General features: G+C 46.9%; 1 protein-coding gene across 10 annotated transcripts in view; it reads left to right on the forward strand.

Annotated features, from left to right (window-relative positions):
• KALRN (kalirin RhoGEF kinase) overlaps positions 1-25531 on the forward strand; it is a 528324-nt gene that overhangs the window by 441519 nt on the left and 61274 nt on the right. For 8 of the 10 annotated variants that reach the window (XR_008733430.1, XR_008733429.1, XM_055717657.1 and 5 more), the window contains one exon: positions 24889-25172. Coding sequence is in view for 8 of the 10 variants with exons in the window: in XM_055717657.1 (XP_055573632.1) it covers positions 24889-25172 (284 nt within the window). In the remaining 2 variants the exon portion in view is untranslated. Of the gene's footprint in view, positions 1-4195; positions 4453-24888; positions 25173-25531 lie in introns of those variants that run through there. The other 2 variants (XM_055717658.1, XM_055717659.1) reach the window with 2 other exon arrangements.

Consider the following 25531-nt stretch of genomic DNA (forward strand, 5'->3'; position numbering starts at 1 on the left):
TTCAGATTTACCTGCTTTTGTGAGTAGCATTTGCAGGCAAGACATATTGATTTTGATGCTTTTTAATACTGCATCTAAAGGCCAATAATGTCAGAGCCATATCTTGCCACACTCATTTCAAGACACATCAAACAATAATAACTCTTCTTGTTGTCGAGTGTAGGATGTCTAATCTCTCTTTCAGACCACTTTAAAGGGAATGTGAAATGCAAATATCCTTTTATTGCACACAGGAAAACTGGGGCATGAAATGGTCATCTTTTTCCCCTAAAGTCACCCAGAAAGCAAGTGGGAAAATCAGTAATGAAACTAGTCAGCTAGCATCTACTGGGCTCCTTAAGATGCTGCGTAACTCTTGATTTCTGCATGAACTGAGACAAGACCATAAGCAAGAAACAGGTTCTACTAAGTCTTTGGTCCTGGTGTTTCTCACTGACTGGTTATCGACACATCCATGTTTACTGTCTTGCCTGCACCACCTGAATTGGTCTGCAGAGGTGCCTAACTCTCCCTGTTGACAAAGCTTAAATTTCATACATGTCCTTGCGTTATCTGAATATGTCTCTGCAAGTCATGCCACATGTTTAAATGACGTATTTAAAATTGTATGAATCCATCTTCCTTTCGCCATCTATGAGTTAGTTCTGTAAGGCAGTCGGTTTCCTATTCCTTCCTAAGAAATGAGTAGCTAATACTTAAGCTTCATTGGATTAAAAAAATAAATCGGCCATAATACTTCTTACTCCGCGATAGTGGTGCCTGTAGGGATGGATTTTCTGCAGAGATCACTTTACACCCTAAAGCACAATGTAGGATTGACTTGCATAAGTAACGGACAGATGCTCCCGACAGCTATTACATTATACATCCCTCTATATGTGATGGGGGGAAGGAAACAGCACCTGTTACTATGGGAGAAATGCTGTCGCTGCTGTTCTGCACTACAGACCTCGGCCAGGCTTATTTCACTGTGTTCGTGCTGACCCAAATGAAGCCATGTGAGTTTACATCCACTAATTATTTTGTCCTGTGTTTCCTTCAGATTGGTCCCTCGGTTTATAACCTAAGAAAATGAAATAGCCACTGCAGGTACGGGGGAGCACTGGAGACGGTGCAGGAATTTGTATTTGCCTCTGTCACCCCAAATTTTGCACAAGAGGACTGACTAAAAGTATTAGAACTTATTTCCCCTCTACAGCAAAAGTAATTTCTAGAGGCACTCTCAGGTTTCATACGAAAGCAACTCGTACATCTGCGGACTTTCTGACGGTGTATTTAAGAGCAGAGGCAGAGGAAGCCTGCTTCCTCCCACAATAATGACTTCAGTTCTGTTTTAATTAAGTAAACAGTTGTTCAGAGCTGAGATTGCACCCTAATTACGTTTAAAGTTTGGCCGCAATTTCAAGAGCTACAGACTTGCTTCAAAACCCTCCTGAGCGCCTCACGCTTCGCCGTCTGAGCACCCCGTTACTGCAGCGTCACCCCGAGCGCCGGTACCGCTGTGCCTGTGGCGCGGCGCTCCCCGGGCCCGTGGGCGCTGCTCGGCGCCGCCGCGACCCGCCGCTAGGGGGCCCCCGCTGTCCCCTGGCCGCTGTACCCTGCCCGCCGTCCTCACTGCTCCTGCCGCTGCCCCTGCCCGCCGTCCCCACTGCCCCTGCCTGCTGTCCCCGCTGCCTGCTGCCGCTGCCACTACCCACTGTCTCCGCTGCCCTGCTGCTGCCCTACCCATTGTCCCCGCTACCTGCTGTCCCTGCTACCTGCTGTCCTCACTGCCTGCTGTCCCCTGCCTGCCGTCCCCGCAGCCCCTGCCGCTGCCCCTGCCCGCCGTCCTCACTGCTCCTGCCACTGCCCCTGCCCCTGCCCGCCGTCCCCCCGCCACTGTCCCCTGCCCACCATCCCCGCTGCCCCTGTCTGCTGTCCCTGCTGCCTGCTGCTGCAGCCCCTACCCACTGTCCCCACTACCTGCAGTCCCCACAGCCCGCTGTCCCCCGGCCGCTGTCCCCTGCCCACCGACATCACTGCTCGTGCTACTGCCCCTGCCTGCCATCCCTGCTGCCCCTGCCCCTCGTCCCTGCTGCCCCCTGCCACTGCCCCTGCCTGCTGTCCCTGCTGCCCCTGCCACTACCCACTGTCCCCACTACCTGCTGTCCCCGCTGCCCACTGTCCCTGCTGCCCCTCGCCCCCACTGCCCCTGCCCTCTGCCTGCTACTGGCCCTGCGCACCTCCAGGCTGCTGCCCCGACATGGGTCCACACAGCGGCCAACTTGCCCGAGAGTCGTGGGGATTTAGGGGTGAAATGCTACTTTTAGGATCTTTCCTAGTTTCTTCAATGAGGATTCTTAAAGATTTTCTTCTGATGGCTTTTTAAACCTGCCAGGAGCAGGGCTGTGGCGTGCTAAGCACTGTGTAAGGAGCGTTCCTGAACTAGAGCCTGTATCACTGCTCTGGGCAGGTGCCACAGGAACAGCAAAATGCCAGTGAAAAGCATCTTCACTTACCCCTTTTTTCTGTTTGCACAAAGCAGGCTCAGGTTAGGTGGGAGGCAGCCAGCCCATAGGGCAGAAGGTGGCCATGGTGTGAGGGAGTGAAGAGAGAGATGCGGTACAAAGCAGAAAGCAGAGAAGTGAAGAGCTGCCTTCTCATGCAAGTCCCCTGAATCACTGGGAGGCCCTAAGCTCATGCCTTCTTTCTGCCTGGCACTGCAGGTAGCTGAAACAGCCACCTGAAGCACTGCTGCCTGGGGCACCGTGGCAGGAAAAAACAGTCTGTAGGGAAAGGGTGGGGGTGTCCTAGCTGGTTCCCAGCCCACCTCTTCCTTCTCCAGCTGCAGCTGCAGTTTCTGCTTCCGGTGAGACATATTATCTCCCAGCTACAGGCAAAAGCCTTGAGTGCGCCCCCGAGAAATTCCCGTGGAAACAGAGTTAAGGTTCTCTTCATTCTTAGGTATTGAAAAGCACCTTGGCGCTCAAGGTCATAGGCAGGAAAATTTTGCATGCTCCAGGCTTGTTGTGAGGTTGTCAGTCCTTCCAGTGAGGCTGTAGTCAGAGAACAGTTCGTATAGCGCCAGACACAAATGAAGGAGGAAAGCGTCATATTTGCCAATGTGGTGGACAAAGTCTCTCAGGGAAGGTCTCTGGCACCAGGTACTGCAGTCCTTCTGCCAGGATGGCTCTAGAGTTCACAGGATCCCACCTCACAGCTACAGCAGAAGTCATCCAGCACAGGCCTGCCCTTAGGCAGCAGCACCCACTGCACAGGTTCGACCCAAGGTGGGTTTGCGAACACTGTGCTGAAGCCGCAGCCCTCACCTCCTGTCCAGAAACAGCCCTGGGCTCCACAGGAGTGTTGCTTACCCCAAAGCCATTAGGCAGCAAAACCAAGAGCCTTAGTCCAGATCACTAGCCTGTGGCATTGGTGCAGCCTGCTGGCACACCGAGGCACAAAGCACAGCACATCTCCCCTCCGCTCTTCCCTCTGAATATGTAATTACGCCCGGGAGAAGCAGCTTGTTGGGTCTGGTCAGCTTTCCATGCAAGAGTGCAAAACTATGATGCCGCTGCTCTGGAATCCTGCCCGACCTCTCCTGCCAGCTGCCTCCAGCAAGGTTCGGGAAGGTTTTGGCACCTCCAGTTTTCCATGCTTTAGGTGGGAAATCCTGACAAAACAGGTGGGCAGCTTCCAGAGCAAGCTGTGTTTCTGGCTCTCAGGTGTCCTGGTCCGCGTGTCAGAAGAACACAGCGTCTACCTACGGTACTTCAGGCGCAGGGAACGGGCGGGCAGCGCCACTGGGATCACGACGGGCTGGTTAGCGTTTCCAACTAGGTGTAAAAAGTTTTAGCTGTCAGATGCTAAGGCATGACACTGGGAAAAAAACCCTGGAAAGTTGTGAACCTTAACAAAAACACCCAGCGCTACAGGTTTTCCCTTTTAAAGACTTCGGAGGACCCCCGCTCCACGGCGTATCAGCCTTAGCAGGCTTCCTGCCAGGCGGCGTCTATTTCTCGCTGCCGGCCGCGGACGGCGGCCGGACGGCTGAAGGCAGCGGCTGTAGCAGCTCCCGCCCCCGAGAGCTCGTTTCCCTGCAGCCGGAGCGGGAGCAGCGGGAGCCCCGTCCCGCCGCGCCGGCAGGAGGCGGTGCCAGGGCCGCGGGACGCCCCGCCCCGCGCCCCGCCCCCCGCCCCGCCCCCGGAGGTGCGCGCCCGGCGCGGCGGGGACAGCGGCTGCTGGGCGCCGCGGCCGCTTAGCACGGCGGTTTAAAAATATTGTTTTGGCTTTAGGGCTTTTTTTTTTGTTGTTATTTTTGTTGCGCTCTGTTGTTTTTCCCGAGCGGGCCGGTGGCGCTTTGCCATGAGCGGCCCGAAGGCAGCATGAAAGCGGGCAGGCGCGGCTATCCCGCCCGCTCCGGTGTAGGATGGCTCTTGGCGAAGTGCTGCTGCTGCTGCGCCTGCAAAGGTCGGTGGGGCCCGGGGAGCGGGGCCCGGGGCTCAGCGTGGACCCCGGAGGGCGGCAGCCCCCCGCCGCCTGCCCCCGTGCCGCGGGGACGGGCGGGGGCCGCGGCAGGTGACGGTGGGGGGTGGCCGGGACCCCCCGGCGCGGCCGGGACCCCCGGGCGCGGAGCGGCGGGGCGACCGGCCGCGGGCACGGCGAGGGAGCGGGCTGGAGTTGACAGGATACATTTTATCGCTGCTGGTAGGAAACACCCTGGGACTGTAAGGTCAATAGGGCGGGGAGAAGTATTTGCTTAAGTGAGATTTCTTTTTCTTCTTGTTTTTTTCTTTTTTCCCTTTCGAGTCTTTCTTGGGCTTGGATAGGAGCAGAATGCTTTGAGAACATCTGTTTCTCACAGTTCACAAATCTCGGAATGGTGATGTGGGAAGGTCTGGGGAAGCTGAAACACTGAGAGGGATGTGGGAAAGCCATGGCAGCTAGAGCATCTGCAAAAGGAAATAAAAATCCGGCTTTTACAATGAGCAGTGCGGCTTCGGTGCATTGGCTGAAGGTGCCCCAGCCTGTAGGCTTTATGCTGTGACACGGGCTCTTGAATTTGTTCTGGGCAACGTGAGTTTTTTGAAGATCAGTGTTATGGTATTTCAGTGTTTCCTGCGCTCTGAATGGCCAGGCAACCATGTCCTGAATGAAACTTGGCCTTTTCTTATGTTTTGGGTCCTTTTTTAAAAACTAAAACTTTTAAATGCAGTTTTTTGGTAATTGTGAAACCAGTTCGTACATCCCCAGCTAAAGATGACTTTGAGGACGGGTGGGCTTGCTAATTTCTTGAGGCATATATTTGCAATGCAGGAGCCCTGTTTCCCCAAGTTATTGAGCTAGAGTCACACTTATGTGGTGACAGCAGCAAGCTAGTTGGTGATGGAGTTTGCCATGATTTCCTAAGACGTTGATCTTTTTCAGCCTGGGGAGAACACACTACTTCATGCCAAAGAAGTGACTCTTGAGGTCAATGCACAAAACCCTGCTGTTTTGCAGCCTTTGAAAAGAAACACGTAACCTGGTTGTAGTGGTAGGGCTGCTAACAGAAATGTTGTGGTACTAAATTGCTGGGGAAGCCAAGTCCCTCGGATAGCCTGTGCTTTAATGTGTTGGCCTGTGCAGCAGGCTGGAGCAGTATTTGAGCTCTCTGGCGTGGCTCTGGTCTTTAAAAGGTTATATCAGATTAAAACCTCCCTGTTGCCTGTCCTGCCTGCAATGGACTCTAAAAGGGGGAAGGAGAAACAGCTGGCTCTTCTCTCTCCTTTTGAAATGTTAACTGTGTTTGCAGTTCTAGTTTACTGGGTTAGCAACAAAAGGTGTTGTGTATACCAATCGCTTTACTTCTCTCATGGCCTTGGTAGGAAACTTTGGCCAAAGAGCTGTAAAAGGCTACCTGTTATGCTGTATTTATCAAAGAAAACCGGAAGTAGTCAGATGGTGGAAGTACTCCCTGAATGTAAGCAGGTACCAAACCTGACATTTGATGAGGGGGTTGGGTGCCCCAGACCATAGCACCAGTGCGCTGCTGTGGGCAGCTTCTGTGGCAAGCTTTAATGTGGCAACCAGACCTTTGAAGCTCTGGCTTCATGTATGCTGCATTGTCAGTGGTTATCTTGGCTTCTGGGGAGATGCCGTTAGTCCCTGGGCTTCTCACTGATCTCAGACTTGCAGTGTGAATAGGTGGCTCTAGTTTGCATTTAAGGTGGATGTGAAGCACCTGGGAACTGTTCTCGCTGCTGCCCCAGAAATGACCTTCCCTTTGCCTTTGGAATTTTGGCACACTTTTTTTTTTTTTTTTCTTTTTTTTTTTTTTCCCCTTGGTGACAGATGTCTGATGTATCTTGATCTTTTGCAAGAACTGCGTAGGTTTTGTTGTGCCAATAAGAACCGTCCGGTGAGAGAAATTGAGACGATGAGCATGCAGTCTATGCTCAAACACAGGTTGTGTCGGTACAAGCTGTGTCAGTGCTTTTCATGTCATGGAGCTAGGAAGTGATGTGGATGCTTGATATTTAGCAGATCAACAATAATGCAGAGCTGAAAAAACTTAAACCCTGTGTCCCCGGTGTATCATGAAGTACGTACATTTTGTGTAACTGGGCATTTCTCTGAAAGATTTTGACAGATAACTCAAACTACTCTTTGCATCAGTCTCAACCTGTCTATTGCAGCAGTAGAGACCTTGATATTGCTTTTTTGCTTGTTTCTTTTAGTAAATTTCTGATCTTGTCAGCTTTGCCCATGGACAAAGTTATTGGGGTCTATCCAGAGAAAGCAACTGACACTTAGTACCATTTGCAGTTTTGCTCTGTCCCTGATAGTCCCCTGCATGAACTAAATAAGGACTACTTGTCTGTTCTGGAGAGATAGGAATCCTAATATAGGAGTGCTTCAGAACAAGAGTCTGTCACTTGCTTTCAGCCATATAAAGGGGTAGCTAAGAGCAGTAGACTTGCACAGCCTTTAGGCCAATGGTCTTAATCAGCCCAGAGTAGGCAAGCGAGGCTTTTTGCTGTATCGCCTAAATGCACAAATGCAAAGTGGCCTAGTGTAAGGGGATGCTTCTTAGTGCTCCAAAACTGGCCCAGAAAGCGCACTGATAAAGAGGGTTCAAAATCTAATGGCCTTCTGATAACTAGAAAGTCATTGAACTCTCCTTAGAAATCAGTCCAGGATTTGCAGTTGAATATACCTTGTTTTCTTTTAACAGGCAGTTGATCTCCCCAGTTTTCTAGGTGGCTCAGATTAGAGGTTCCTTCAAAAGGATCCTGACGAGAGAAAGCAAAGATATCGAGGGTTCCTGCTTTGTGAAATGTCTTTTGTAAAGCAAACGGCCAGCTTCAAGCCTTGAATGTGACAAGGTCAAAGCTTTGTTGCCTTTAAACAGAGTAAAGTCCAGCCAGTGAGTGCCATTGCTCTGCACTACCTTCAGCACAGAGCTCTGAAGCTCAGCAGTGGGTGCATGGAGCTTGGGTCAGGTGGAGACTGAAGGCCAGGCTCTGATGCACGGGGGGCTGTAAAGACCAGTCAGTGACTCAGATTTAACCTAGAAGTTAAGTTCTGTGTGCTCTATTACACCCAGGGCCTTATTTACAGGACATTTCTTTGCTGTAGTTTGGCTCATTCAGTTCTAGCGCAGTGTGGAGCACTCTGGGGTCTCGTTGCTCAAAGGGGCACCGGGAGGGTGGAAAGCACTAACAAGGTGTAGGAAGTGCTGCTCTTCGAGCACAAGGAGAGAGATGTTCCTGTCTACTGGACTTGAGAAGCTGGTACAACTCAAAGAAAAGGGTCTGTGGTTAAAAGCAATCTATCGTTGGCATAATTTTACAGTGCAACACCTTTCACCCTGTTCTAAGTAATACTGCGTGGCTGCAGAGTAGCTTCAGGTGAGAGTATAAAACACTTTTTTACTTGAGGGTAGCCAGAAACAGGGAAGATGGATTTAAGTAGATGCACCATGTTGGCTTCAATAAAGAGCATGCCCCCTCTGCCTCCTTGAACCGTTGCTCTTCTGAGCAGACTGCCGGTCGTGTCCAAACATCTCTTTTTCAGAGCACAAGAAACTTAATTTCAGTGTGTTAAAAATGAAAGATTCAGTGGGTTTGTGTCTGTGCTAAGCTCCTGGTAAAGCTCTAAAATTTCCTGTCCCTCCAGTTTCTTCTCTCTCCTATCTTTGCTCTTCATTCTGCATGTGTTTGTATGTTTTCCTGTCCTCCTCTTTCTTTCCTTCCTTTTCCTCTTCTTGCTGTCCTTCCCCAGGTCTGATTTGTTGCTGGCTCAGTCTGGTGAACCTCTTTGCTCTTAAGATTAACAAAGCAAGCTGCTCTTGACAGAGTGGTGGTGACTAATGTGCAGTGAAGGGAGTTCAGCCACCTTGTACATCCTTGCTAGCTGGTCAGAAACAGAGCCTTAACTGGAAGTTAGGCAAACCAGCATCATTACAAGGGCTGTCAACAGCATGTTAATGAAAGTTACTTCTTCATTAGGTAAAAAGTGAGATCTGATGGTGCTTTTTATAGAAGGTGCTGACACTGTGTTACAGCGAGCTGCAGAGCTTTGCTAAGGAAACTGGTACCTTTGTGCTGAGTGGTAGCAAGAGAGTTATCTGCAGTAATATATTTAAGCCCATAACATTTCCTAATTTGAACATATTTTATTTAGTGTTTCAGGCTGAGCCATGGTTACACTGTGTAAAGCATAATGGAATGCATGTCCAAAGCAGTTCCGTCAAAACTGAGGCAGAGGAGAAAACAATAGTAAAATTAAGGGTGTCAACCAAGCTCACTTAGTTTCCTGGCCCTTCCTGAATGAGAAATATGAGGAAACTGTTACCTTCCCCAAATACACTCCTTGGGTGAAGTCCATCTGTTGCTCATTAGTTGTATCTCAGTAGAGTCAAGAGGATCAAGTGTACTGGTCTGTGGGCAGTCTCTCCCTCTCAGACCAGAGTTGTGCTCGGCAGTTTCTCCTGGCAGGTTTCACAAGCAAGTGGTTGTGGTGAGGTTTGGGAGGGTTGTTGTTATTTTCTTCCAGTTCTATTAAGAGAAAACTGCTAGGCCCATGACAGGAACATCTCTTCCAAGTCTTGCGTTTTCCCACCTCTGCAGGCTGAGTCAGGAGTCAGAGTAGGTCATGGCAGATAGTTATTGGAAGGGACAAAAGAGCTGATGAAAATGCTGCTCAGTTGAGCAAGCAGGATTAATGTGACAAGGTGAATACTGTTAGCAAAAAAAATTGCTCTTTTTGTTAGTGTGGAAATGTGCTTTCCCACACCTGCTTTACACTCTCCTGATAGTCCCGAGTTAAGTGTGTCCCAAATGCGTGCCCGACAGTCCCCGTGCCAGCCTTTTGGGGTAATTAAAGACTTACTGGTCTGAACCTGTTAGTGTTTGTGTGCATGGGCATGTCCTCCCTTGAACATGGCTATGAGACGTAGGAGGATTTCAGGAGGGGAAGTCCTGAGGCTGATAAGCAACTTCTGAACATGGACAGCTGAAAGAGCAGCACGACCGCTGCTCTGTTGGCAGGCTTGGGGGAACAGCGAGCTCTTCGTAGGGTTACTTAGTTTTAAGTGTTGTTAAATCCTACCGGTTCACAGGAGGGTTTTTTGAAAGTAGAAACCTTGCTCATGGATACAGTGAGTCTGTGTTACTGCAAAATATAAAGTATCCAAGAGCATAGGAGGTTTGAGGTTTTTTCAAGTGCTGGTTGCTGCATGTGAGTCTCTGCTCACTGCTCTCATCTTCCACCAGCCACTTTGTGTATATCTGATGTTTATCATATCGGTGCCAGTGTTTGGGTTGCTTTAGCAACTTTCTCTCAGTTCTTAAGATCCAAGTAATACTAGCGTGGTGGTGGTTTGTTTTTTTTTTTTTTGGGGGGTGGGGTGGGGTTGAAAGTTGCACACATTGCTAGACAGCTAACTCTGTCCATGCAAGCTAGCCCCTCATCCTCCAGCTTTGTGTCTCCCTTATGTGACTGATCTTGGAGCCTTATCTTTTGAGATATAGTTATATACAGGATGTGACAAAAGTTGTACAGAAAATAAACTTTCAGATCTTAATTCATATGTGTAAAATAGATAGCAAGATCTTCTATAAAAATCAGCGTTCAGTTAGTAGTCCAGGGGTGAATGTGTGGTGGGGATCCTTGTTATTCAGACTGCTGCATTGTTTTCAACTTCCATAAATTCATCCAGTTTTAAAAAAACATGGGGTTTGCTTTTATGCAGGCAAAGCTCCTAAACTTTGCATTCATTCCAAGAAGCGTATAAGAATACACAAGGCTTTATTCATCTTGTCAAAAGCCTGAAGAAGGGAGACTTTATTCTAAGGGAAAGAGAACAGATAATTGTGAAAATATAGCTTGGGTAGCTCCCTGTTCACTGCAAAGAACATGGGGTAATTAAACGTGCTGCTTTACTATAAAATAAGTGCCAGATAGATGTATTGTTTAGGAATTCAATGCACGGATGCTCAAATAAAATCTATCCGTTCTGAAGTGAAACAAAAAGGGAAGTTACTTTGCATGACCCCAGAAGGATTTTGGTTTTTTTCCCCAAACCCTCTTATGTTACAGCGTATACCTTGTTAAAACTTGTGTATTAGGAAAAGTAAGCTATCATTTTAAAGTTAAAAAGCCCCAAACCTCAAAATGTTTCAGTCTAAAAATAGCGTCAAGATACTTCTCAAACACACCAGAACACTGTTACATTTCAGTGTAATTCTTGTCTTGTTAACATTTTCAGTTTTGGCAAAAGCTGCAGTTTCTTTTCAAAAGAGAAGACTAGGTTGGGCTGCCAGTGCTTACAGCAGGGATCTGCAGATGTGGGTTTCGATTCACTAAGGAAATCCAGTTCTCTGCCCATTTAGCCACTACGTATCAGTTGCTATTGCAGAACAGTTCAATTGCTTATATTGCATCACACAATTCAATGTCATGTAAAGATACTTTTTAAAACAGCTACAGAAGCACATCTGGCTGTTTTAAGAAAACAAATCTGTAGGCCATCTGTAGGACTTCAGCATTGTAAAGAATTATTAGAAAATACCTGATGAGATGCTCAAAAATGTCCCCCTTGACTAATGTTCTTTGCCGTTAGAATAACCAAAAATTAACCTGTTTGCTTTTAGTTCATGATGTTTCATGTGGCTGATTGTGCTGAAACACAAACCATCCCTTGGATTAAATGTAGTTAGTGCATCTCATTGGGTTTCCCGTTGAGTTTGACATGCCTCTTGATCCGTCAGCCTCTGTCCTGGACTGGTCCCACAATCCTCTCCCTGGCAGACCGAGAACATAGAAATCACACACATCACCTGGGCTCCTTTCAGATAATTAGGACAAAATATGAAAATTTCACCAGTGAAGTCCTAATGAGATGAGACATAGAGCCTGCAAACTGAGTTACAGCAGTTAATAGTAGAACAGCCATGGGAGTTTCTTCTCTTTGACAGGGAGAGAGCCATTATATATGCTTCAGTTCACATACACGTTTGATTTTCTCTAATGCAGCATATGTTATATCACATTGCAGAAAGCCCACTATAGCTCTGGCTAGTTTCTTACTCCCTCACATCCCAATGCATTTCCCAATGCTTATGGGTGCTCCTCTACTATACAGGAACTGTGGTTGCTCAGTACTTCTGGAAAACGTGAAAAATACATCTCTCGTTTTGTGTGTTGCACATGAGTGATACCTATCCTGTTGCCCGTATTGCGCCCCAGTGCACTTCGTTGTTCCATGTGTTACAGCTGTTGCTAGTCCTGGTAGAGCTCAACAACTCTGAAAACTTGGATTCCTGCAAAATTATCTTCAAGGCTGTAGAGTTGCCTAAGGTGGTGAAGCCTGGAAGCCAGGCCTGCTGGGAACCCATTAGCAAACATGATCCCAAGGAACCAGTAAGTGGTTTCTGGTGGAGATTGTTACCAGTTGTATTGGAAGGTTGTAAATTAAACATGGAAATTTGACATTGCTGAATACAGAAAAGCACAAGTACACTCTATATGTCCGTTTTGAGCCACGATCCCTTGTTCACTAGCACAACTGAATTAATAGGGACAGACTTTTTAGTAGGGCTTGCAGTGATAGGACAAGGGGTAATGGTTTTAAACAAAGAGGGTAGATTTAGATTAGACATTAGGAAGAAATTCTTTACTGTGAGCGTGGTAAGAGAGTGGAATGGGTTGCTCAGAGAAGTTGTGTGTGCTCTATCCCTGGCAGTGTTCAAGGCCGGGCTGGATGGGGCTTTGAGCAACCTGGTCTAGTGGAAGGTGTCCCTGCCATGGCAGTGGGGTAGGAGCTAGTTGGTCCTTAAGGTCCCTTCGAACCCAAACCATTTTGTGATTTAGGAAAGAGATGGACTCTTACCCGTGATGAGAAGGGACTGGATTTAATGACTCTGGAGGTGTCTCTGTCGTTATGTTTTCGGGCATTTTTCCATGTTCATATTTCACATGGAGCACAAGGAGAGCTGGGAGTTGCACATCCCCAGCTACAGCTAAATCCACTGGGGTCACTTTTTCATGCAGTTTAGGCTTGCTGACTATTACAGCTACAGAGCATAGCAGCTGAGGATGTGCCGTTATGCTGTGCTGGTTTTTATTTCTCCTCCCTTCATGATACACGTGCAGTTTTAGTGAACAGAGGTTTCCTACATCCCCAAGACACGCAGCACAGTCTTAACCTATCCAAAAACACATTACAGTCACTAAGCGCTCTGAAACTTTCTTGAGGTCACGTAGGAAATTGGTGAAAAAATGAGCATCAAATACTCAGCCATCATAGCTTCCAGATTTATATCTGCCAGTTGATTTCAGCCTTTTTATAGGCCTGTGTGTCCTGGAAGCATACCAGGCATACCCAAGATCATCTAGTTCAGTGGCACCAGTGAACTGAGGCCAAAGCGACCACCACTGCACAGCGGTACATGCGATTGCATGGGGGTGAAGGCAGCATCTCGGCGGTTGTGAGAAAGAGAGCATGAACCAGCATGTGTGTTCCTCCTCATCAGCTGGGGTTTACTGCGCTCCCAAATCAGATTTGCCCATGTTGAGCACCCCTGAGGAACAAGGCCCCAGCTGTCTGCTGCAGCAGAAGCGTGTGCCAAGGCAGGCTATGAAATGTGTTGCACAACCCAGTATAATTTAACCACATGCTGAATAAATACACTTTTGAGAACTCTTTTGAAGAGATGTTGCCTAATTAATCCTGCAGGGGGTATAATATGTATATTTTTGAAATCCAGTTTTAGCATCATGCAGTTAGCTTTTATGGCCTGAGGATTCTGATTTAAGACATTCTTTAGTTACTAATGGTAATCTGGTTTAATTAGAAATGCAAATGTATTTAGATCTGAATGTATTGGAGTGGTAAAATGTAAAAAGATGATTCACAGCTAATACTGCTGAAGTGCCTCAAGTCTGGTATTCTTTGTACCTTCTGTAGTTTGAACCCTGAGGATCAACATGATACTCAAACATTGCTCTCAGCTGAAGTATGTGGAGGCTGAATAGATTTTGTTAGGAAATGGAATAAGTATTAATCAACACAGATCCTTTCTAGGGCAGCAGAAGGGAAACCATAGCTTTAGGTAAGGAGGAAAACACTTTGAATATTACAGTAGTAACTTCAGCTCCACAAAAGCAAAGCACAGGTCCTGCCAGGGGGCAGGTGCTGAGCAGACCGCAGCATCTTAGTTGACTTTGTTTTAGTATCGGAGAAATTACTCAGGCTTGAACATCCTGGGCTGCCCAGGGAGGTCTGTAGCTGCTCAGAGCTGCACTGCTGTAAAATTTGATCCGGCAGTGTGTCTAAGAAAAACCTCAAGCAAGGCAAGCCCCAGACAAATGTCTAAAGGCTAATGCTTGCTGAGTATTCACGGCAGTCACTTGTCCTGGAGATATCAAACTATCAGGCAGGTTGATGTCTGTGACAGACATTCTGTCGTTGCAAAATCAAAGAGCCTCTACTGCTAGACCAGTCCAGCCCTTGCTGTTGTGTTCAAATAAGTGTTTCTTTTTCCGAATTACTTTGAAAGGTGGAGCCAAAAGAAAGCAACTACTCAGCAATAAAAAAAGACAGCTTATATAATGATAATCACTTATTAGACATGTTGCTTGGTAGAGCGTTTTTATGGCTATATGCAATTAGAGGCAGTAATGCAGCTGGGGATGAAGCAGTGCAGTTCATGCAGTGCACCTGCACATCTCTCCTAAGCTGGATGTAGAATTTTTTCCGTGAGGATGCTGCTAGTAAGGAGCAATGGTGTAGGCACTGTAAAAGCCATGGGAAGCTCCATGTGGCCTTCCAGAAGTCACGATCAATGAGTTTCTCAGGACTAGCCTTACTGGAAAGGCTGGTGGCTGGGTCAAGGCACTTGCACAGCTTCAGAGGGCTGAGACCTTGGCAGAGTGCTGCAGAGAGCCCTCCTGTTCCCATGCAGCAGATGCTCTCTGAGACAAGTTCCCATCCCATCTTTCTTGCTGACACAGATAGAGTGTAGTAGTGATTTTGTCACCTGAAATTTGATAAACTTGTTGACTGGCACCATAGGGAAGGTTCCTCACAGAACTGCTCCCTGCCCTGGAGAACTGTCAGATGAAAAACCAAGGCATAGATCGTGTGATTGAGTGCTATATGGGATGGCAAGTGATGTTCTGATTTTCCTACTTAAGCTCAGCGATTTAAAGCTTCCCACAAGTCTAACCGATAGTCCTGAGCATGCAGTTATAAGTCTCCAAGCTGCTTAGCCATTTCCCTGTGCCGTGTTCAAAGAGCAAAACATCACAAGCACCAGCAGTTCTTATCTGTGTGTTTTATTTCCAAAGCGCTGTTTGCATTTACTTCATTCATTACTTCTTTTATTCCATCCCAACCAGTACCTTTGCTGTGAGATTGTATTTTCCGCTAGTGTTTCTGGAGGACGAGGGTGTAGAGGAAGCTGCTTTGGGCACCAGCCCTGGAGGCTCCAGCTGCAGTGTGTCTGTCGTCAAACACCCCAACCTCGTTGTTCTTGGTGGTTACGTGGTGTCCGCTCTTGCCCTGCACCACTTGCAACTTATTCTTATTCCGTTCTTTTCTTTTCAGGGGCTGTCAGAGCCTGAATAATTTAAGAGTGAACAAATGAGAGACGTTCATGGAGAGGACTCTGTTCTTACCTAGGCACAATTTGACAAGCATGTAGATTGCCTTGCGTTTCCACTGCACCTACCACAACTTTACTAAGAGAAAAGCCCCTTTGCTAGACATCTGTGTCACTCTTGCTTAGTAAAGTTATTCAAGATCAGCGCCTTTGGAATTGGTTGGTAAATGGACAAAGACTTTCTCTTTGCCCGGAGCTCCTGACAGCCTCCAAGTACCAAAGAGAACTGCACAGCACTAGAAAGCAAGAGACAGCTGCTGAATGTTGGAAGCTACTGCATTTGGCAAAAGAAGCTGACGCTAAGATGCACACAGTTGTGTTTGTTTGTTCTGCTTGTTTTCTGTGCTTTCTGAGCCCTGTGTGTGCCTGGAAAATTTAATGACCAATCCTTTTTTTCTCAACATGCAGTTTTTCTTCCTATCCCAAAAAGTTTTGGGTTCTGTTCTTGCTTTTTTTTTTTTTTTTTTTTTTTGCTTCCCCCCCCCCCCCTCCAATTTATTTTGTCACCAATACTCCTCTGTTGTTTCCATGAGGAACTGTTTGGGTACATAGCCACAGTTTCATTAGAGGTAGGGAGACATAAATACGATATTCAAATGTCATCATCCTCCCTCCTCTTCCTTCATTCAGCAGAGTGGTCCACCTTGTCATTGAGGTTGCTGGCTTCAAGCATAAGGCAGAGTTGACATTAGCAATGATTTCATTTAACAGAAATTACTTCAAAATTCTTACAGTAGCTCAATTTGGGAGCTGCTGAATGAAGCTGACCCTTGACACTTCACAGAAGAATAAGGCTTGTGTTGTACCAACAGCTGCTTGGAAAGCATGTGTAATAAAGTTTGTTTTTGTGCCCACCACCAGGATAAAAGATGGTATTTGCCGACTCTGGTACCCTTACGCTCCCAGCAGAGCAAAACTGCTTAGATCAAAGTTAAAAAGTCTGCTTCTATGTGGGTGTCTAAGCATTTCACAGTTCCTTATGCTATAAGTAACAGTGTACTTGCAAAGGCCAGCAAATGCTGCTCTTCTTGTTCAGCTTCAAACGTGACATTTCCCCCCCCCCCCCATCATCCCATATAGGTTTCTATAAAGGTCCAGGGTTTAAACATTTTTATGGAACATGCATAAATCCCCTATCAAAATATATCAAGGAGGATTTTTGCTTTGTGTTTGGGACTTTGTTCTTTTTGCTGCTAGCAACACTTATTCTGGAAACTTCAGGGTCGGGGATTTTATTTTTGTCACAGAATGAGGACAGTGTAAATACAAAATGTAAAGTAGAACTTAGAGAAGTGCTTCAACAAGTTGTTCAACTAAACTGAAATAAATGTTGATTTGTTCAAAAAAAAAAAAAAAGCAAACCATCAAAAAAACCAACAAACCAGCGTGCCCTTTCTGGATCTTGTTAGTCTTGACTTTTTATTCCTTTCTTTGCTGAAGTAAAATGTGTGCCTCTTGACTTCAGAAATCGGCTCTCCCAGCTGTGAGGCATTATGGGAAAGCTGCTTCGACATGCACTGCCAGCAGATGTGTTTGACTTGCTCTTGCTGTCCTCTGGGCTGGTCTGGGTTGTGTGCTGGGCACAAACCTGAGGCAAGAGAATGGGTGAATGACATTGAGTGTGTAGAAATGCTGTGTCTGGCCTCCAGTTCTGCTGTGTGGAGCCACTGCTCTTTTTCTGAGCTTTTTCCACACCCTTCTATTCAGTAAAAAAAACTATTCAAAAAAGTTGTTGCTTTGTTGGGGAGATAAGTGAGGCTTCCTTGAAGGACTCAATATACCTATGTCATAGTATTTTGGGATAGGAGCTGGCTAGGAGTATCTCACCAGCAGGTTGGTGGATTCACTCTGTGGGTGTTTGTTCTCTTATTACTCCTGTCATGAACTCACAGCTGCTTCTATGAGGGCTCGGTTGAGACTCTGAAGCAGGATGAGTTTGTCAGGCTGATAAATCGAGAGAAGACGGCTCAAACCTTCCACCAGAGAAGCTGTAGATACCCATCACAGTTGTGAGCTGTTATATGAAACACATTTCTGCATGGGGCACCCGGAGAGGAGGACCACAGATGTTTCAGCTGCTGTTCAGGTGGTTGGTGCTGCGGAGCTGAGTTGCACGCTTTCCTGAGAGTCTCTTCAGAGGCACAAGGATGTGTTCTGCCTTTGTGTGCAGCAGCTCCTTGAAATTCTCTTCTGTAGGAAACAAGACCCTGTCCAGTATTCATCTGAGGGCTCGTCTTCCTCTTTTCCCTGCATGCTTCCTGCAGGCACCTCTGACAATAGCTTTAGGTCCACATGGAGCAGCAGATAGAATAGATACGGCTTCTGTAGCTGTTCCTCTCACTAGGCACTCTTGGACAGTAACAAAGTCATGTTTTATCTCAGCAGGCTCGCTCTCTGTGTCTTCCCCTTGTGCTGTTTCTCTCCCTGGAGACCCAGCTCACTCATTCAGCACGCTCTCAGGATTTCAGTAACTTTTCTTGCAAGGTCTCTTGAGACCATGCGCCTCTGTGCTGCTTCTCCAGGCTTTCGGTTTTATCTCACTCTTTGAAATTTTCCCAGAACTGCAATGACTTTTCTCTGACCTCCAGGAACTGGAGCTCTTGAGCCCTGACACTCTGACTGGCACAACCAAGACCTGGAGACTACTTTGGGACGTCAGCTTTCCCAGCGCATGCTGGATGAAAGCTGCATCTGAGCAACACCAGCTAAAAATAAAGGCTATTCAACTGAAGCTAATGGCGGGTTGCCATGAGTTATTGCTCATTAAAGTGAATTGTCAGATGCTTAACTTCAGCTAATCATTTCCTGCTGCGAGATCGGCCTGGTATGAAACATACTCAGATGTGGGAAGGGGATTCACAATAACTAAATTTAGCTAAGAGTGTAATTTCCTCGGACTCCCTCTGTAGTTAATGGAAAGAGAGAGGCTCCTACAGGGTGTGATTCCCACTCCCAGCGCCCTTGGGCAGAAATGTGTGCAGCTCCTTGACTGCCAAGAGCAGGAGGTGAGCTGCTGTCTGCCAAAAAATGAGCTTCTCTGAGTGGCGGTGCTTGCCCACCCCAGCTAGGTGAGTACTTGTTTTCCTCGCCTTAGGTTTCTACCTGGAAGTAATGAGCAAGAAGTTGACTATTAAAACCAACAGATAGGTGACCGTTTCCCAAAGGCAAAACCCATATGCAGAATCCCCCAGGAGCATCCCCTGCTTTACAGTGTAGCTAAAGGGAACCTGCAGGTCATCATCTATTTCAAAGCAGCTCCTCTTTCCCATTTCCAAGAAATATCAGCTATTCAATAAAGAAACAGTGCATTCTGAATGTTGTGTCATTAATTTAGTTTTTAGTCCATTTTTTTCCCCCTTTTTGGAAGTTAGTCTTGTTTGCACGTTTGGCAGTGGAACAGAAAGTCAGATTTTGAGTTTTTACATTACAGTGATTGGAAACATTGTCAATTATATCTTCTTTTAGCAGTGTAGGCTACTTTCTCTATTGGGCTAGAAACTTTTGCATAAAACATTTAACTCCATACCACTCTTCTTGGGTTTGGACAGAAGTCATTTTATCCACATAAATGGAATTGTGAGAATCCTGCCAGATTGATTTGTGCCTTTTGATGTTACTTCCAGCCTGAAGCTTCAAATGACACTCAAAGACACAAACAGAAAAGTCAGTTGAAGCTTCTCAATTTTGCTCATTTCCACGAGATGGGAAAGTTAGGGAGAACATTTGAACCTCACAGCAAAATTTGCTTTTAGATTTCAGTGGCATAGTTTGAATGTGTCTTTTATCCTCTGGTGTGAAACAGGGACCTGTGTGGTCTCACCTTGTTTTTCCCTCGAGCCGAAGTGCAGGGCGGGTCTGCAGCTGGACACGTGGAGAGCGGCTGTGCAGAGCTGGGAGTATATGGGGAGCCGTGGAGGACTCCAGGGCGAGTTTTGCAATTCCATTGCAAAAGTTTAACATACTTCTAATCTAAAGGGCTTTTCAAGCCAGTTGCCCTCGATCTTTGACATGGCCACTGAAAATTTCCTCGTGTTCACTTACATTCTTTGCTGCAGCCTTTTTCAGAGGCAGTGCCTGAGGAGACAGTGTATCTGTTGGCATTAAAAGTTGTCAGGTTTGATATTTACATTGTTATGAACTAGTGTTTTTACTTGAGGAATAGCTGTAAAGTGATTTTGTATTATCCAAATGTTGTTACCTCCCAAGTTTTTGCAAATCCATGCCAGGTTTTACAGGCAGAATAGGCTCTAACACTAAAACTGGGATCAGTACTGTCATCTGCCTAAGCCACAAAGTTTTGTAACTCTGACTCGTGCCAATAAAAATGTTTCACTGAGCGTGTTTTGGACATTTAATACAAAATCACGGAAGAGAGCAAAGAAGCAGTTTTCATATCATTCTGCCATCTTTGCATCTCTCAAGTAGGGCTTTAGCCCTCAAGCCCATCTGAGGCAGCTCTCACAGCAGCTTTTCCCAAGGGAGAGTATAAAAGCCTCAAGGGGCTGAGAGCGGTGGACTGGAGCCTGCAGCTGGTGTGGTAGAGGAGATGCTCCTGGGAAGGGCAGGAGAGGGTGCATTTTGGTGGTTTCAAAGATTCTTGTTTGTTCAGTGTGAAATACCAACGTGGAGCCTTTGTGCATAGGATGGATCTAGATGACTCCTACTTTCCAAGATTTTCTAGTACAGAAGTTCCCATTCTTCAGGAAATAATAGTTCAAGTAAAGACCAAGTTAGTCTTTCACCCACATCTGATTCAATTCCGTGTTTGTCAGAGATGTTATTTTACAGGAATCACTAAATATGGAAAATGGGCTCTGTCAAGCACAGCAGAGCTAATTTATGTGCTCATCGGTCAAATTGTCATTATTGGCCTTCGTTCATGAGTGGAATTACTTCTGCAAAAAAATTGTTGATTTAAATGCACATGCTAATAGGATTACAGAGTTCGCATTCTGGCTCGTCTTCTTTGACTTCTGTGGAAAAATCCTTTTCTCTCAGGCTGTTTTTCTGGGGCGAGAAATGGAGCCATACATAAATCAGAAGATTCGCTTCTCGCCTAAAGCAAGATCGTGGCCTGCCATAGTCACCTGTCTTCATAGCTATATTCTGTATTAACTTCTGGTTATGGAAGCATTTCCTTCCTGCTGTATATGATCTGTGGTTAGTATGGATCAAAAAGAGAAGCCTGGTGTTTTCTTCTGAGTTGTTCTGAGAAGCCTTTCCCTTTTCCCTGTTAGAAATCTGAGTTCCTGCCGATGAGCCCGGTGCTGCATGAGCCTGATCAGACAGACCTCCCCTCCCATGCGTGCTCTGGGGAACAGGGAGGTAAAAATAAAATGTCTTGTGTTTATGTTCCAGCAGTAATTCCTACTGACTCAAATGGGAATATAACTGTGCCTCTGAAAAGAGCCGATGAGATTTTCTTTTTTCCTTTCGCCCAAGGCTGCGCAGAACTGGAACCTTCCATTTTTCAAGTAAAAGAGCTGTGCTTTTATAGACGTCTGTTTGTTTGAGCAACAACAACAACAAATATTTCAGGCCTCTAGCAGTGCAAAAGCTCTGAATGGTAAAGCTCTTCGGTCTGGCTGAGTATCTGTCACAGTCCTATTGCCAGAAGTTTCTTGGAGGTTTGCTTAGGGGTGTTTCGGAAACCATCATTTCTTCTGTCTGAATGAATGGTTTGGCCAGGAAATCAATCTAGCCACACTAGTCTGCTGACCTCCCTACGCTCATTTTGCTTCACCAAATACCTTTTTTTAGATGCATGTGTCTCGTGATATTTGTGGCAGGACAACTGCTCCCTGCAGCTCTCTGCTGAGCCCTGACGTTCCTGCAGACCTGCTGCAGCGCGGGGGCAGCCACTGCTTTGCTAGTCCTTGCGGGCAGCGGCAGCTGCACCTTTCCCAAAGTGCTCCCTGGCCTCTCTTAAGCAGACTGTGTTTCCAAGCAGCTCTACCAATACAGTTTGCAAAGCACATATGTACTAGTGCTTTGCAAGAAAAGCATGGTAACATGTCCTCCTCTTCCGCTTGATCCACCTGGCATCTGGGTCTCAGGCTAGTATCAAGTGTCACGATTAATGTGTTTGTAGCCGTACGTGCCGCGGAAGCGGTGGAGCTCACACAAGCACAGCTTAGGAGGTTGTCTCCAAGTCTTTCCTGGCAGGTTTTTTGTGTTAAATATTTCTGTCTCTCATTTCGTGAGCTCTGCTCTTCCTTGAGCTCCAGTACTGCCTCCGTGACCATGTCAAGGTGACCAGCTTTATGCACAAAGGAAAGAATTCTCAGCAGGGCTGGCAAATGGCGAGTGTGACTTGCTCACAAATGTATCCATATTTGCAGTTCCTTTAAAAAAGAAAAGGAAAAAAGGTTATGAAGGGGATGGGGGGCAGCGGGCTCTCAGTGTGGTTTTTGGATAATGCGTGTTTGGCAATGGTGGTAAGTGGGATGATGCAATGGGAGAGCTTTGTACGTGTCCAGGGTGCTGGGTAAAGCAAACTCCCCCCGCCTTGAGGGGCTCTCACGATGGCTGAGGAGCAGGCAGATTTATACCAGCCTTTTTCTTCCTTCACCTCCCTCCCTTTCCTTCAGCCAGCAGAGACTGTTACCGTGTAAAGGAAAGATAAGGCCATGTTTCCAGCCCTGGGCTGCATGGGCCAGGCGAAGCACAGGCTCTGTCCCACACACCTTGCAGTGGCAGTCAGGGCAGTTCAACAGACAAGGAGAAAGGAGGAGACTTCATATCTGCCGGGCTTGTGTACAGCGTAGCACAACTGAGATTTAGTAAGCCCTTGGTAAATACCTCTTTTCCTCACCAAAAAGCATGACCTTGAGCAGGAAAATCCAGAGCCTCGTCCAGGCGGGATCGTTGCAGTGTAACACACCTCGCTCTGGAAACCCTTGGTTTGGCTTTTGCTGTGGCTTGTGACTCTGGAGGGCTGATGGTGGGGCTGGAGAGGGGTTCTGGCTCTAGGTTAAGATTTAGGCAAATTTCCTGCAATTGGGCAGGGTGGGCTGTGGGCCAGCTCGGCACTTGGGCTGTTTCTGCCCACCTGCTGCCTTCCCCAGGCTGACAAGGGACAGTCACTGACCATCACTTCCCCGGGATGGCCTCAAGAGAGCTGTGGTGTGAGAGGTGCTGTGTGTCCAGCCGTGCCCCAGCCACAGCTGCGCTGTCTGGGGAAAGGAGCAGGAGCAGCGAGGTGAGGACCTGGCCTTGCTTGTAAAACCAGGGGTGTTTCCTGGTGGGAAGGGAGGTTCCTGCCCCTTCCATCACGAACCTTGGGGCTCCTGGGTTTGGCTCTGCCTCGAGCCTGCTGGGCTGAAGAATGATTGTGCATCTCAGTAACAAATCCTTGGGGCGGATGGGGTTGTCCCCGGCTCTGTCCAGCCTCCTGTCAGCTCCCTGCCCTTACCAAAAGTTAAATTGGCAATGTGCCGTCAACTGGAGGTAGGGGCTTGGACCGTGTTACTGCCAAGCCATAGTAAAAATCTCTGCACACTAATCAGCCAAGATGTGGGAAGATCAGCTTGTCCTGGGTTCTCCTCAGCCTCCCCTGAGCCCAGTCCCCAGCAAAGGCAGCGGGTCTGTGATGCGGCTGCTGGCCCCAAATCACCCCTGGCAGTGGCAGCCTCTGCAGAGCGATCACTTCCAACATTTCTTCTTCCATGACCGCAGCCCGGCTCCCTTTGCGCCGGTAATTCCCAGAGCTAACCCTCCTCCGGCGGCAGCAGGGGCACGGGCACCCGAGGGTACCCAGCTCGGCGCAGCCCCTTGGCGAGGAACCCTGGAGCTTCCCATGCCACCTGCGTGGCTTTCGGTGCTGCTGGGGGGATGGAGGGGTGAGGGCACTTGCAAAATCAGAATCACCATCATGAAACCCTGAATTTTGCTGACGCAAGGTGTGCTGATAAACTCCCAGAACATCACGTGGAACCTGCGAGGGGAGGCTGGCTGAAGCCTATTGATTGGAACGTAAGCCGGCCACTGACAAATATTGTCTTGCGCTAGTTAATGTAACACCACTTCGTGTGCATGAAATAACATCAACAGGAGCTGGCTAGACTCAGGCCTTTTTGTGATAAGACTGCTACTTTGCCCTGGGGTCAGAAAAAACCCAGCAGCTCCACCTGGGATCCGTCCTCCTCCCAGCCCCTCTCACGCTCAGTCCTGTCATCAGAAGACAGATGCTTTGGATTTTCTTCCTGTCTGGGAAATGAACTTTGACTTCTCTAGCTTGTTACAATTATTTCCATATGTTCTAAAAAACTAACTTTTGACTTCAGGTATGTAATAAATTATTGGTTCAACTGAGACTGTCTATGGTTATAAAATATGATAAAATATTATAACTCATGGGCTATGTTTTACAAGCTGGCAGAGAGGGCAGGCTGTGGTCTCTGCTGGGTGCACAGCTGGCTGGCGGCAGCAGCCTTGCCCGGCGGGATGGGAGCTCTGCATGCAGGTAGCAGAAGCTACGTATTCTATATAATGCTATATTCTAAAACAATATAGGTAGCGATTCTCTGGGAGAGTAGCTCTCCTTCAGCATGTGTACTGTCCAGTATCTCTAATGATATTTATTGCTGAACTGAGAATGTCTGGATGCACCAGGCTATTTTCCTGTGTTGTAACTTATGTTTTTGTTTTCTGCTGGGGCAGATGGAAGATTCAGAGATAACCATCTAAAAAACGTGTAATAACATCAGCTGGCTGCTGATGTACACTCTGAGATGTATCTTACAGGAGTGTGACAATTTCTGAATTCTGTAAAAAAAAAAATAATATTCATCTTAAATTGTGTGGGATTAAACACTTGAGGCCCTGATTGCTCCTGGGGAGGGAGTTGCCTTGCCACAATTTCAGGAAGGTGAAAGCAGAGCACTTGTTCCTAAAGGGCAATTAAGAAGTCTTTGAGCAACTTGCTTTGGTTTTAAAGACTTATTGACATTGGCACATCTTTGGTCTGTTGCTTTTGGGGGTGGGGGGGAGGGTAAGGGAGGTCGCACCCATTTCTAAGGTGCTAGTCTGAACATGTGTATTGATAATTGCAGTTGGATACAGTTCAGCAGTATCTCCTGCTTGCATAGAATGGAAATCTTTTTTAATTTTAAGCGTGCCTTGCACCTCTTTCTTGGGAGTTTCCTTTGGTTTGAACAATTTGTAATTGCTCATTCCAGTTTCTTAGTTCTAGGGAAGATGTGAAGTCTTCTGACAAATTGCTTTCAGGGGCAAAGGAGGTAATTTTAAGGTGCTTCAAATAACCTTCAAAAGTTAATAAGTAGTTTAACTAACAGTAATGTCATTGGGGTCCGGAAACAGCTGAAGAACGTTTATGGAATTGGAATCTGACAAAGTGTTGGTGGCTGTCAGGTCTCCTCTAGTAATCTGCTTTTTGTCCTTATTTTCTTCCTGGCAATTCATAGTGAAATCTGTGGGAAGAAGCTGAGAAATTCAGCATTTAGCATGAAATTCAGGCTTTCCTCAAAAACTAGATAACTTTGCTGTCTGCAATCTTTTGTAAAGACAGATAGTGTAGTAGGAAATGAGAGCAGTGTGTAAGACTGTGAAAAATACCTGTTGCGAGGGCATATTCCTCTCCCTGGTGTGCAACAGAGCTTACACGATGTCCATAGGTCAGAAGGCCTTGCATCAAGGCAGCTTGTATCTTCATGCTTAGGACTGCCAAGCGCTTGATGTGCACTAGGAGAGAGAGGAGGTGCTGGTATGATCTCTCACCTGCATTGTTTTCTTCCAGACGCATATTCGGTCTCTTCCAATGACAATGGCGGCAAGTCTGATTCAGTGGCCAACTTACAACCTCAGCCATCCCTCAACTCCATCCAGAGCTCTCCTGGCCCCAAGCGCTCAACCAACACCCTGAAGAAATGGCTGACTAGTCCTGTGCGCCGGCTGAACAGTGGCAAAACCGAGAGCAACATCAAGAAACATAAAAAGGTGCGAGATGGCAGGAAGAGCTTTGACCTCGGCTCACCAAAGACCGGAGATGAAACCACTCCTCAAGGAGACAGCGCAGATGAGGTGTGTGCAGTGGTTGTTGCAGGAAAGCCTGTATCTCTGATAGTCTCTTCTGTGGTTGTGATTCACGCATGAGTAAACCCAGTTCCCTTAGGGTCTGAAGGGAACAGCGAGTTGTATGTAAAATTGCATCAACCCAAGCTGTGTTGCAAACAGCGTTGTCATGCAAAGAGCAGTGGGATATAGAAGGAATAGCATTTGAAAGTTTGCATGTATTACTGACATTTAACTAGAGGGTTTTTTAGTAGCCTATTAGAAAGCTGCTAAGGATAGAAATGAAGTTATTCTTGAGCAGATCATTTTTTGCTGAGGTTCATGTCACCTTTATCCTACCATGGCAGTGTAATTTCTTATTGAAAGAA

The sequence above is a fragment of the Falco cherrug genome, chromosome 8 (assembly GCF_023634085.1).
Source record: "Falco cherrug isolate bFalChe1 chromosome 8, bFalChe1.pri, whole genome shotgun sequence".
In the NCBI taxonomy this organism is placed as follows: Eukaryota; Metazoa; Chordata; class Aves; order Falconiformes; family Falconidae; genus Falco; species Falco cherrug.